At 32.9% G+C, this 12,731-nt stretch overlaps 1 protein-coding gene across 1 annotated transcript; it reads left to right on the top strand.

The window, feature by feature from the left end:
• Positions 1–452: 452 nt before the first annotated feature.
• LOC141601889 (protein FAR1-RELATED SEQUENCE 1-like) lies at positions 453–938 on the top strand. The gene has a single exon (XM_074422198.1). It carries the CDS (start codon positions 453–455, stop codon positions 936–938), a length of 486 nt encoding a protein of 161 aa, XP_074278299.1.
• Positions 939–12,731: the final 11,793 nt, after the last annotated feature.

The following is a 12,731-nucleotide window of genomic DNA, read 5'->3' as shown; positions in this document are numbered from 1 at the left end:
ATCATACTAAGCTCAACATAGGTCCAACATTGAGCTTCAGAATTCTCAAGGAATACTCAAATGGTTATCAGAATATCGGTGCCTCTTTGCTAGACTTCAAAAACTTCAAACGAAATATCAAGTGTTACATTGGGGATAAGGATGCTAGTATGTTCATTGGGCATTTCAAAATGCTGGCTGAAACAAAGGGGTTCTATTTTGCTTATGATCAGGATGAGAACAAATGCTTGACGAAGGTTATTTGGGCTGATAAGGAAGGGATAAACAACTACAAGTTGTATGGAGACACGATCTCGTTTGACCCTACTTATGGGACAAACAAATATTTCATGGTGTTTACTCCCTTCACCGTAGTAGACCACAACAAGAAGACGGTGACTTTTGCAGCTGGGTTACTTGACTTCGAGAGTCAGCATTCATTTGAGTGGATTTTTAAAAAATTCCTCGAAGCAATGGGGCAGCAGCAACCTCAATGTGTAATTACAGACCAGTGCCATGGAATTAAAAAGGCCTGTCCAAATGTCTTCTACAATTCTGTGCACAAGTATTTCATGTGGCACATCATGCAGAAAATGCCTGAGAAAGTGGGAAGGGCAATCTGCAATGATACGGAATTTATGACCGACATAAATGCCGTTGTGTGGGATGTCGACCTCGAGCCAGGCGAATTTGAACAGAATTGGAAAACTGTTATTGAAGCCCATGGTATGGAAAGCAACCGGTGGTTGAAGTATGTCTTTGCAATCAGACAAAAGTGGATACCGGCATACTTTCGGGATCTGCCTCTTGGTTGTTTGTTGCGAACAACCCAGAGATCCGAAAGTTCAAACAGCTATTTCAAGCGGTCTGAAAGCCACTTTGGAACCCTCGTCGAGTTCTGGATGAGGTACAATTCCGCAATAGAGCAGCAAAGGCATACACAAAAGGAGGACGGATAATGCCAATGAGCATAGTATGCTCGAGAAAGTAGGGCCGATGAAGGTAGAGATGCATGCCTCCCTTGTCTACACACATCCTATCTTTGGGGACTTTCAGAATGAAGTCAAACATGCGATATGCAGAATGGGGGTCGGGGGGTTGTCAACAGTAGGGGTAGTGGAGTACCATGACGTTCGTGATGGACTGAAGCACAAGAGCTTCCGAGTTGAATTTAACACCAAAACCAACGAGAGCAAATGTGCATGTAAGCTGTTTGAGAGGCATGGCATTGTCTGTCGCCATATACTCTGGGTGTGGAATGGTAGGCTGTAACACCCACCATTTTAATAAATCTCATTTATTTGATTTTCGTTAAAGAGGTTTATTTTTATTTCTTTTTATACTAATTTTGGTTTAATGTTTTATTTAACACCATTTTTATTAATTTTAGTCCTATTTTATAAATGGTCCGACTTTTAATTATATGTCACATTTTTATAAAATGGGAAAACGATTCTGGTTCATCACCTTTTTGGATAGTGTTAATAGTAATTTTAATACAAAGCATTTTATACACTTTGTATTTATTAAAACTTATGAGATAATATTTACATCATCCCTTTTACTTATTGTTATTTAAAATATTTATTCTTATTTAACATGGTAAGATATTTTTGGTTGTTTAAACACCCATTTTGACCAATCAACTTAAAACTTTTAAGAAGCTTTATTTCTTATTTTAGTCTCTTATAAACCCTACCTATTCATTGGGGTTTCATTCAAACAAAGATCATATTCCTGCAGCTGCTGCTACGTTTCATTCTTTCTAAAAAATTTACGTACGTGCTTGCCTTCTTGCTTCTTTATTTCGTTTTACAAATAAAATCTACGTACGTGCTTGCCTTCTTGCTTCTTTATTTCGATCGACCTTCCCTCATCATCCGTTCATCTTTTTCTAAGGGTTTGTAGAGGAGATATTAAAGGCTAGCATATGTGGATTCGGATTCGTAACAAGGTAACTTCGACGTTACTCAGTATTACATCGATTTAATTGTTGTAGTTGTATGTATTATTGGATTTTTAATGTTTTATGATGATTTATTGATACATATGATTTTCGAAACCTTTAATTTCTGATATTTTGATATCCATAATTTATTTTGACTATGTATAATTTTATTTTGTCAATAGGGTATTTATTTTGGTTGATTTACAAGTTTTATGACCAAATCGATTGTTTTGATATTAGGGTTTTAATAATTCGTTTTTATAATTTAAACTGATGTAAATTATTTTTTTCTGGAATTAATAGTTGATTTTAAGATGCCATGAATTTTTTTGGTAATTATTTTGGAGTTTTAGTATTTATTTCGTAATTTAAAGTATTGACGCAGTTTCTGCGATTATAGTGTTTCTATTCGGTTTTAATTATGTTAAAAATACTAAATAAAATTGTAAATTTACAATATTTTAGTATATGGCAGAGACATGGAGTATTAGGTTGTGTATAAATTTGTAGGTCTTCGATCATTATTTTCAATTTATGGTGTATTTTACAAGTTTGATGAAAACCGTTGTTAAATCTGTCAAATATGTTCGTCTGTTTGTAAAATTCATATCACCTGTTTTTATTTCGAATTTGCAAAAGTGTAAAGAATATACTCCTGTTATTTTAAAGTGTAGAGTCTGTATAAAAAATTTCATAAGATTTAAACTTACAGTTTGGTCAGAATAAATTATTTGTGAACAGCTCGTCTGTAAAACGCGTTTCTGACTTCTCTCAAAGATTCATTTTTAAAAGATATTTTGCTTTTGATACAGTAGCTAATCTTTTTCTCAATGAAGATTTATCATGTTTAGTTATGTTTAAAATTATGCCTTGCCTTAAAATGTTTTCTAAAAGTAGATTTATGAACTGAAACATTATGGGTGACGTTTTCTGACAGTTTTTAGAAATGCATTTTTAGACCCCTGATACTTTCCTAATTTAAAGTTTGTCAAAACATGAAAGTTGTAGATAAAAGCTATAGGAAACCATGAAAATTGGCCTTGCGTCATTTAGATTTTTCTGTAATTAATTATAAATTTTACAATACTGCTGTTCAGTTTTATAAACTAATGTAGAACTCCGTCTCATTAAAGCCTAAGTAATAAGTCTTTACTAAAGTACCTTAAGTCAAAGGATGGTCTTTAAAGTTTAATTTCAGTAACTTAATTTATTTAAAGTCCTTAAATAAATTTTATACTTTTGGTTTTATGTTTAAGTTTTCTAATTCAAAGGAAATAAAAGTGTAGTTCACTTACGAACCATTTGAATAATATACTATATCACTTTGGATATTTTTAAGTTTGGAGTAATGAAAGTAAAGGCAAAGAATAATAAACTAAGGCATACGGTTTTACTAAAACAGCTATATGGTTGGGTATCTGCGGGAGGTACGGATCGTCGTAGAGTCATGTACATGTACTTAGATCGGGACTTCGTGACTGCGTGGTAAGTCGTGTCCTATTATAGTTTGTTGTCTAGTTAGTGAGCTTGGAGTTGGTCATCTTAGCGTGACACTGGGTTCCCGAAACTAGTAAAGATGCTGCGGTGTCAAAAGTATAGCTAAAGTGAAAATCTAGCCTGAACTATTTTATTTCCATTCTGTCATTTGAGATATTTTGCTTTTAAGCATGCAGCACGTTGGTTAACGTGATTTGGTAATCATATTTTGTTACTTATGTTTTATAACATTTTAATTTACTTTGATATATTATTTGCATCTGTAACATTTATATCATGTGATATGGCTGGGAGAACGTCGAGTTACTCCCCATCGATTGATTGTGGTCATTATGTTTATAACATGACAGTATTAGCTTTCTTTGGGGATTTGTGTGAGCTAGCGAGCAGTTTGCAGATCCTACTCTGTTTTCTACTTTCTTTTATGGTTTTTAGTTTTAACACTTTTGAGGAATTTTATTTTCGCCCTTTTTAAAAAAGTGGCATTTGTTTAGACTTAACCATTTAACTTTATCCTTGAGAATTTTATACATTCTCAATTTGTATGATTAGAACTTTTATCTTTGTGTATTTAATCCCATTGAGTGTTTCCGCCTTTGTTTTGCACTAGATTTTATAGGGGATTACAGTTGGTATCGAGCATCATTTGCTCCCGACGCTCACACATTGATCTTTAGGAAAATGCCTAATAAATGATTTGACTAAATAAATGATTTAGTGAGAGATGGGTAGAAACCATAAGGACTTGAATGTTAGTTTATGTGTTCCTACAAAATCAATGACTAGCATTGAATCTATGTTCTGTTTTTTTATTTCCTCCGACGAAGAAGATGAAGGAAGGTGGACATGGACGTGGTGTTTTCCCGGACCAGAACGCGATCATGATGGTGATATTGAGCTTGCTCCACAACCTAGCTGAACGCCTGAACGCGTGGAGAACTTGATGCCACAAGGAAGGGAAAATGGTAGTTTCAACTCAGATTCAATCCTGCTCAAGCTATAGACAAGTTGGCCAAGAGTAGACTCAAGTTTCACGATGGTTCAATAGACCAAGTGATGATTACACTTTGTGGATCGTTAGACGGCAAGCGACCCAAGACTGGTGTGTTTGTTTTCTCTACAAGGTGATGGAGTTATCCAACGAGCCATACTGCGTACTCTGGATGCCTGAAGAGTCCTTCTCTGATCTCAGACTTTATTAGTCTGCGATCATCATTCTTATTCCTTCAATCTTTTTTAGTCTTAGCTGCTTCCTATGTCCTTATTATAAATTTTCATCTCCTATTCTGATGAATTAATCCTTCTTTGTGATTCCTCCACATTGGTATCTATTCTCGTGAGATTCATTGGTTAAACTGACTCTTCTTGAAGAAATGTGATAGAAGTTAAGTAAGTTTGAGGTTTAGTAAAGTCTTGTTACTTATGGTTTGAGGATAGTGAGTTTTACCCTTAATGCCTATCTTGTGAGAGCTTTCATTCTATAAGGATTAACTTGAATGGTGGCTAGTGGATTATGGACTTAGGATTTTAGCTTAGATGTTGGCTTTGAAGTATAAGCAGCTTGCATATTTTGGTCTAGATGTGATTAAGGTATTTATAGTAACCATGTATCATTATTGGTTAACCTTGATTAATCTCAGTTTTGATTCTTATGGATTTAGATTGTTGAGTTCTGATGTAAGGTTGTAACCTTGGGACTTTTGGTTGTGTGACTTATCTTTATTTGGGTTGTTTAGTGTTAACCTTAGAAATAAGGAGTGTCTTAGCTCAACTGCAGTTTGGATTGATTATTTTGATTTAAAGAATTAAGAACCTGAAGTTGGGAATTATGTATAACTATCATATCTTAATGTCTTAACCTTAGTAATGGTATTTCTCGGAGGAATATTTTGGTTTGTATTACCTTAAAGGAAATTGTTGTTTGATGACCTTATATGATCAAAATTGTTGCTTGGTTGAGTTCGTAACCCCCCCTAGCTGTTGCAGTGTTATGATTGGGAATATAATGAACTTCTAAAAGACTTTGATGGACTTCTAAGAGAGCTTTATCTTCGTTAGATTGTACTTGTGGATGGTAAAGGCATTGTTGCTTTCAGTTCAGAGGAATTCTCATCAAAGCTTTATTAGACGATGTTTTCTGTTTGGTGTTTCGAGTAGTCTTATGGATTTGATAACTTGAGGAATTTATTTAGTCGGTTGGATGTTGAAGTACTTGATGGATTTTTACCATGATGTTTTGAGAGGATTATCAGTTATGTAAGGATTTGAGATGGGAGTTGTGTTAATCGATAATCTTGGAGGATGTAGACTAGGAAGTTTAGCAACTCTGAGCTTGACAACTTAGTTGCCTAGTGTTAATAGCCTTGGTTTGTTTTCGATGGAAATAGGAAAATGCTTGGGTTCCATAGAGGAGTCGTACCAAGAATCTTGAGATCTTCAACCGCTTCTATAATCCTTGAGAGAGCTTTGTCTAGCTCTTGAATCTCTCATTCCCACTTCTTCACCTGAGCATCTGTTACTACCTTAACCTTGGCTAATTTGAAAAAATTTTACCTTTAGCCTTTTTCCTCGAATATTTCTGTTTTATACAAGGTTTGACTCCTATAAAGTTTTGATTATCTTTGAAATTTATGATTTTAAAGTGTAAAACTTCCATTTTCGTTTTACTCTTGGTTAGTATCTAAATTTTGTCTTGTCTTAAAATGTTTTTAAAACTCGTTCGAAAGTATTTCGGAATTAATTCGAAAAATTTTGTTTGGATGCTTCTAAAACTTTCAAAAGTTATGTTGTATTTACAAAATTCGATTTGTACAAATATTTTAAGTAAAATTTGCACTCCTTCTTTTGAATCTCGAGATGTTTACCCCCTTTCATAATCCTTGAGAGAGTTATATATGACTCTTAAATCTTTCTCTCCCTTGCTTTAGTTTCAAAACTTTTGTCTTGATTTACCGTTGACCTTTTTCCTCGGATATTTCCATTTTATACAAGAGTTTTTGCTTTTACAAAGTTTGGTTCTCGGAAATTTTAATTTTGAGTTATGATTTAAAATTTTAATTTCAAAGTTAATGTTACTCTGGATTAGTGTCTAAACTTGATTTTGTTTCAAAATGTCTTAAATCTCGTTTGGAAATATACCAGAATTGTTTCAAATAAAGTTATTTAATGCATAAAAAAAAAACATTCAAATGTTATGTTGTATATACGAATTTGATTTCTCGTGAACCTTTTTCTTTGAGAAATTCCATCTTACACAAAATATTTTGACTTTTATAAAGATATTTTGATTATCTTGGAAATTTTTAATTATAACTAGCTTTAAAGTTTTGAACTTCTCTTTCTCTTTCTCTTTTAGTTTTGGGTTATCATTTAAATTTGGTTTTGTTTCGAAATGACATGAAATTCGTTTGAAAATACTTCCGAATTTTGGTTTTCAATACTTTGATGCCTTGAGAAACTTTCAAAAGTGGTGTTGTATTTTCAAAATTGGATTTGCTCAAAGGTTTTAAGTTAAATTGGCACATTTACTTTTGAATTTCGACATTGGTGGATGCCAGGAGTTGTCATTAAAGACGTCTAATGATTGGTTCAGTACTTGCTGATGCATGGTTGTAAGATTTGATTTTTCCAATGTTGACTTACCCTTATCTTGGACGACAGAACCCTGGTTCGCGACAGTATTCCCTCGTTCCATGAAATGAGACAAGTCATTTTTAATAGTTCAATTTTGGAAACTGGTTTAAAAATTGTATGACCTCAACGATGATTTCTCGAATTTAAGTGTCAACTGAAATGATTTAAAAAAAAAATCTTGTTCTTTAAATTTTGTTTTCTACTTTTAAGTTTCGAGGACGAAACTTTCTTTTAGTGGGGGAGATTGTAACACCCACCATTTTAATAAATCTCATTTATTTGATTTTCGTTAAAGAGGTTTATTTTTATTTCTTTTTATACTAATTTTGGTTTAATGTTTTATTTAACACCATTTTTATTAATTTTAGTCCTATTTTATAAATGGTCCGACTTTTAATTATATGTCACATTTTTATAAAATGGGAAAACGATTCTGGTTCATCACCTTTTTGGATAGTGTTAATAGTAATTTTAATACAAAGCATTTTATACACTTTGTATTTATTAAAACTTATGAGATAATATTTACATCATCCCTTTTACTTATTGTTATTTAAAATATTTATTCTTATTTAACATGGTAAGATATTTTTGGTTGTTTAAACACCCATTTTGACCAATCAACTTAAAACTTTTAAGAAGCTTTATTTCTTATTTTAGTCTCTTATAAACCCTACCTATTCATTAGGGTTTCATTCAAACAAAGATCATATTCCTGCAGCTGCTGCTACGTTTCATTCTTTCTAAAAAATTTACGTACGTGCTTGCCTTCTTGCTTCTTTATTTCGTTTTACAAATAAAATCTACGTACGTGCTTGCCTTCTTGCTTCTTTATTTCGATCGACCGTCCCTCATCACCCGTTCATCTTTTTCTAAGGGTTTGTAGAGGAGATATTAAAGGCTAGCATATGTGGATTCGGATTCGTAACAAGGTAACTTCGACGTTACTCAGTATTACATCGATTTAATTGTTGTAGTTGTATGTATTATTGGATTTTTAATGTTTTATGATGATTTATTGATACATATGATTTTCGAAACCTTTAATTTCTGATATTTTGATATCCATAATTTATTTTGACTATGTATAATTTTATTTTGTCAATAGGGTATTTATTTTGGTTGATTTACAAGTTTTATGACCAAATCGATTGTTTTGATATTAGGGTTTTAATAATTCGTTTTTATAATTTAAACTGATGTAAATTATTTTTTCCTGGAATTAATAGTTGATTTTAAGATGCCATGAATTTTTTTGGTAATTATTTTGGAGTTTTAGTATTTATTTCGTAATTTAAAGTATTGACGCAGTTTCTGCGATTATAGCGTTTCTGTTCGGTTTTAATTATGTTAAAAATACTAAATAAAATTGTAAATTTACAATATTTTAGTATATGGCAGAGACATGGAGTATTAGGTTGTGTATAAATTTGTAGGTCTTCAATCATTATTTTCGATTTATGGTGTATTTTACAAGTTTGATGAAAACCGTTGTTAAATCTGTCAAATATGTTCGTCTGTTTGTAAAATTCATATCACCTGTTTTTATTTCGAATTTACAAAAGTGTAAAGAATATACTCCTGTTATTTTAAAGTGTAGAGTCTGTATAAAAAATTTCATAAGATTTAAACTTACAGTTTGGTCAGAATAAATTATTTGTGAACAGCTCGTCAGTAAAAACGCGTTTTGACTTCTCTCAAAGATTCATTTTTAAAAGATATTTTGCTTTTGATACAGTAGCTAATCTTTTTCTCAATGAAGATTTATCATGTTTAGTTATGTTTAAAATTATGCCTTGCCTTAAAATGTTTTCTAAAAGTAGATTTATGAACTGAAACATTATGGGTGACGTTTTCTGACAGTTTTTAGAAATGCATTTTTAGACCCCTGATACTTTCCTAATTTAAAGTTTGTCAAAACATGAAAGTTGTAGATAAAAGCTATAGGAAACCATGAAAATTGGCCTTGCGTCATTTAGATTTTTCTGTAATTAATTATAAATTTTACAATACTGCTGTTCAGTTTTATAAACTAATGTAGAACTCCGTCTCATTAAAGCCTAAGTAATAAGTCTTTACTAAAGTACCTTAAGTCAAAGGATGGTCTTTAAAGTTTAATTTCAGTAACTTAATTTATTTAAAGTCCTTAAATAAATTTCATACTTTTGGTTTTATGTTTAAGTTTTCTAATTCAAAGGAAATAAAAGTGTAGTTCACTTACGAACCATTTGAATAATATACTATATCACTTTGGATATTTTTAAGTTTGGAGTAATGAAAGTAAAGGCAAAGAATAATAAACTAAGGCATACGGTTTTACTAAAACAGCTATATGGTTGGGTATCCTGCGGGAGGTACAGATCGTCGTAGAGTCATGTACATGTACTTAGACTGGGACTTCGCACTGCGTGGTAAGTCGTGTCCTATTATAGTTTGTTGTCTAGTTAGTGAGCTTGGAGTTGGTCATCTTAGCGTGACACTGGGTTCCCGAAACTAGTAAAGATGCTGCGGTGTCAAAAGTATAGCTAAAGTGAAAATCTAGCCTGAACTATTTTATTTCCATTCTGTCATTTGAGATATTTTGCTTTTAAGCATGCAGCACGTTGGTTAACGTGATTTGGTAATCATATTTTGTTACTTATGTTTTATAACATTTTAATTTACTTTGATATATTATTTGCATCTGTAACATTTATATCATGTGATATGGCTGGGAGAACGTCGAGTTACTCCCCACTGATTGTGGCTGTTATGTTTATAACATGACAGGTATTAGCTTTTTGGGATTTTGTGTGAGCTAGCGAGCAGTTTGCAGATCCTACTCTGTTTTCTACTTTCTTTTATGGTTTTTAGTTTTAACACTTTTGAGGAATTTTATTTTCGCCCTTTTTAAAAAAGTGGCATTTGTTTAGACTTAACCATTTAACTTTATCCTTGAGAATTTTATACATTCTCAATTTGTAACAGTTAGAACTTTTATCTTTGTGTATTTAATCCCATTCGACAGTGTTTCCGCCACTGTTTTGCACTAGATTTTATAGGGGATTACATAGGCAGGTCCACAGGATACCTGGCCCTTATGTCCTTGCTCGATGGACAAAGAAATCCTACAGGCCAATTGTCCGAGATGAAAATGGAAAGGTGATAGAAGAGATTGATGAAGCTGACATCAAGAAAGCTGAGATGTCAAAGGTTTGGTCTGAGATTTATACAACTGTCGGGGTGATGGACAGTTATGCTACGGTTAAACAGATGAAACAACTGCAGAAAACCCCACGACACGATTCGGGGAGAACATCACAGACCAATCGAACCGAAAACTAAAAACCAGGAAATCAAGGCTCTTCTCGGCATCACAGCTTCAAATGATATTGACCTTCGACCGCCAAACAAGGCCAAGAATAAGGGCAGTGGCAAAAGATTAAGGTCCTCCAAAGAAAAGGCCAAGACCAAGCAACAAAAGAGGAAGCGAAGATGCGGTAACTGCAAGAAGTGGGTGAACCACAACAAGAGAACTTGTACTCTTCCATTTCTTTGAAAGTCCCCTTCGATGACGATGATGAAGAATCGAAATCGAAGAGGTATGAATCGGACTAATACTCTCCTATTATTCTAATGTTATCCTCTTATTTTCCGTTATTCCCCTATTATTCTGTGTTACTCGCTATTCTCTATTCTTCTTTGTTGTGTTATTCTCTTGCTATTCGCTATTAATGTGTTGTTATTCTCGCTATTAATGTTATTCCACGCTATTCGCTATTAATGTAGCTTCTAAATACTAAGCAAAAATTGCAAACAATATAAATCGATGCATGAACTAACAAAAATTGCGGGAATATGTTATCCTTTTATTGATCGTTATTCCTCTATTATTCTGTGTTACTCGCTATTCTGCTCTTTGTTGTGTTATTCTACGCTATTCGCTATTAATGTGTTGTTATTTTTGAATAGAAAATGGATATTCTTTGTGGAAATGGATAGTGTTCGCAACAATAGCAGAGTAGCCGCTATATTTAGTCTCTTGTTATTCTGATATAATGTGTTGTTATTCTACTGCTATTAATGTTATTCTACTGCTATTCTGCTATTAATGTAGCTGCTAAATACTAAGCACACATTACAGGAATATGAATCAGATGCATGAACTAACAAAGACAAAAGAGACGCAAAAGACAGCGGCTACGATGAAGACCTCGCCTAAAAATGTCAAAGACTTTTACTATTTATCATTGTTTGAATTACATTTTAACCTAAAATGTATCTTCTAGATAATAAAGTGAGACATACATTATATGAGAATTAAATACTAGTTACTTTAATTTTTTTGGTTAATATTATCTGACTGTTCTTTCACAAACCACCCACAAAAATAAAACTGCAATTACACACTACAACAATAGTTGAATAATAACAGATTAGTAATATTTATAAAAAGCAGTTCCACTTTTCAGTTTTTATTAAAAACAGTTACCTAACCTAATCTAATATAATTACAGGAAAACTGTTTATATTCCCCAAGCCCCTATAAATACTGCTATTGCGTGGTTTTTTTAAAAAAAAAAACAAACACACACTGAATAAGCACAGAAAAACTGTTTGTATTCCAGGAAAAACTCTGCATCTCCTCTGCAAAAGGTAATTTCTTATCTTTTTTTTTTGTTGGTAGACAGGTAATTTCTTATCTTTCTATACTTGATTACAGAAAAACTGTTTATATTCCCCAAGCCCCTATAAATACTGCTACTTCGAGTAAAAAAACAAACACACACACTGAAAAAGTCCATTCCAAAAAAAAAACTTTATCTCCTCTGCAAAAAGGTAATTTCTTATCTTTCTATTCTTTATTTTTCTATGATGTTTATTTTTCTTATCTGTCACACTATATTCTATGCTGCAGAAAAGGTAATTCTCTTTCTTCTGCTTTGGTTTGCTTTTAATTTGGTTGAAATATTTTAAACATCTTTTTATAATGCAAAAAGTTTCATACTTCCAATGCTGCAGGATGAGTGACGAATCGACGATAGCCGAAGGTCCCGACAAGGCGGGGAAATCGATGAAGCCAAACGTACGATAGAGTCCCTCACGATAGAGTTGATCGACACAAGGACAAATTTAGAGGCAGCAGAAACCCGTGAAGAGGCCTTAATAAGAGAGGTCGACAGTGTAAAGGCACACGATTGAAGGTTCTTTGAACTTCAAAATGAACGTATGCGTAGACAGTTGAAGGAAAAGAAAAATAGGAACTACATGGAAGCCGACATGGACAATCAATTCATTGCTGGTGTGAATGCTCTGAGGAAGTATTACATTGAAGCCGATATTTCAATCTCTGGCCATTGGACACTAGTTCTGAAAGCCATGGAACTTATGGAAGCATACAAAAACCCTTTTGAGGATGAGTCGGTGGAAGTTGAGAGCACTGTCCAAGGACCGGCGCGCAGGCGTCAGAGAATAGAATAAAGATATAAAAATCTAACGATGATGGTCCAAGGCTGCTGCTTTTAAATATGTTTAAAATATTTATTGCTTTAAAAATAATGGCTTTAATATTTTAGAACGTTAATGTTTATTATGTAAGTACTATCTTTAAGTGCTATTTACTACTATTTTTAAGTAATGTTGGAATAACAGAAGTCTTTGCCAGAATAATAGTGCAATAATAGCATAATAAGCG

This window comes from Silene latifolia, chromosome 9 (assembly GCF_048544455.1).
Source record: "Silene latifolia isolate original U9 population chromosome 9, ASM4854445v1, whole genome shotgun sequence".
Lineage (NCBI taxonomy): Eukaryota > Viridiplantae > Streptophyta > Magnoliopsida > Caryophyllales > Caryophyllaceae > Silene > Silene latifolia.
This window is presented reverse-complemented; position numbering and strand designations above follow the sequence as displayed.

Bases quoted from the DNA above. Each gene is read 5' to 3' on its own strand.
- LOC141601889 (XM_074422198.1), top strand. From the start codon at position 453: ATGGGGCAGCAGCAACCTCAATGTGTAATTACAGACCAGTGCCATGGA.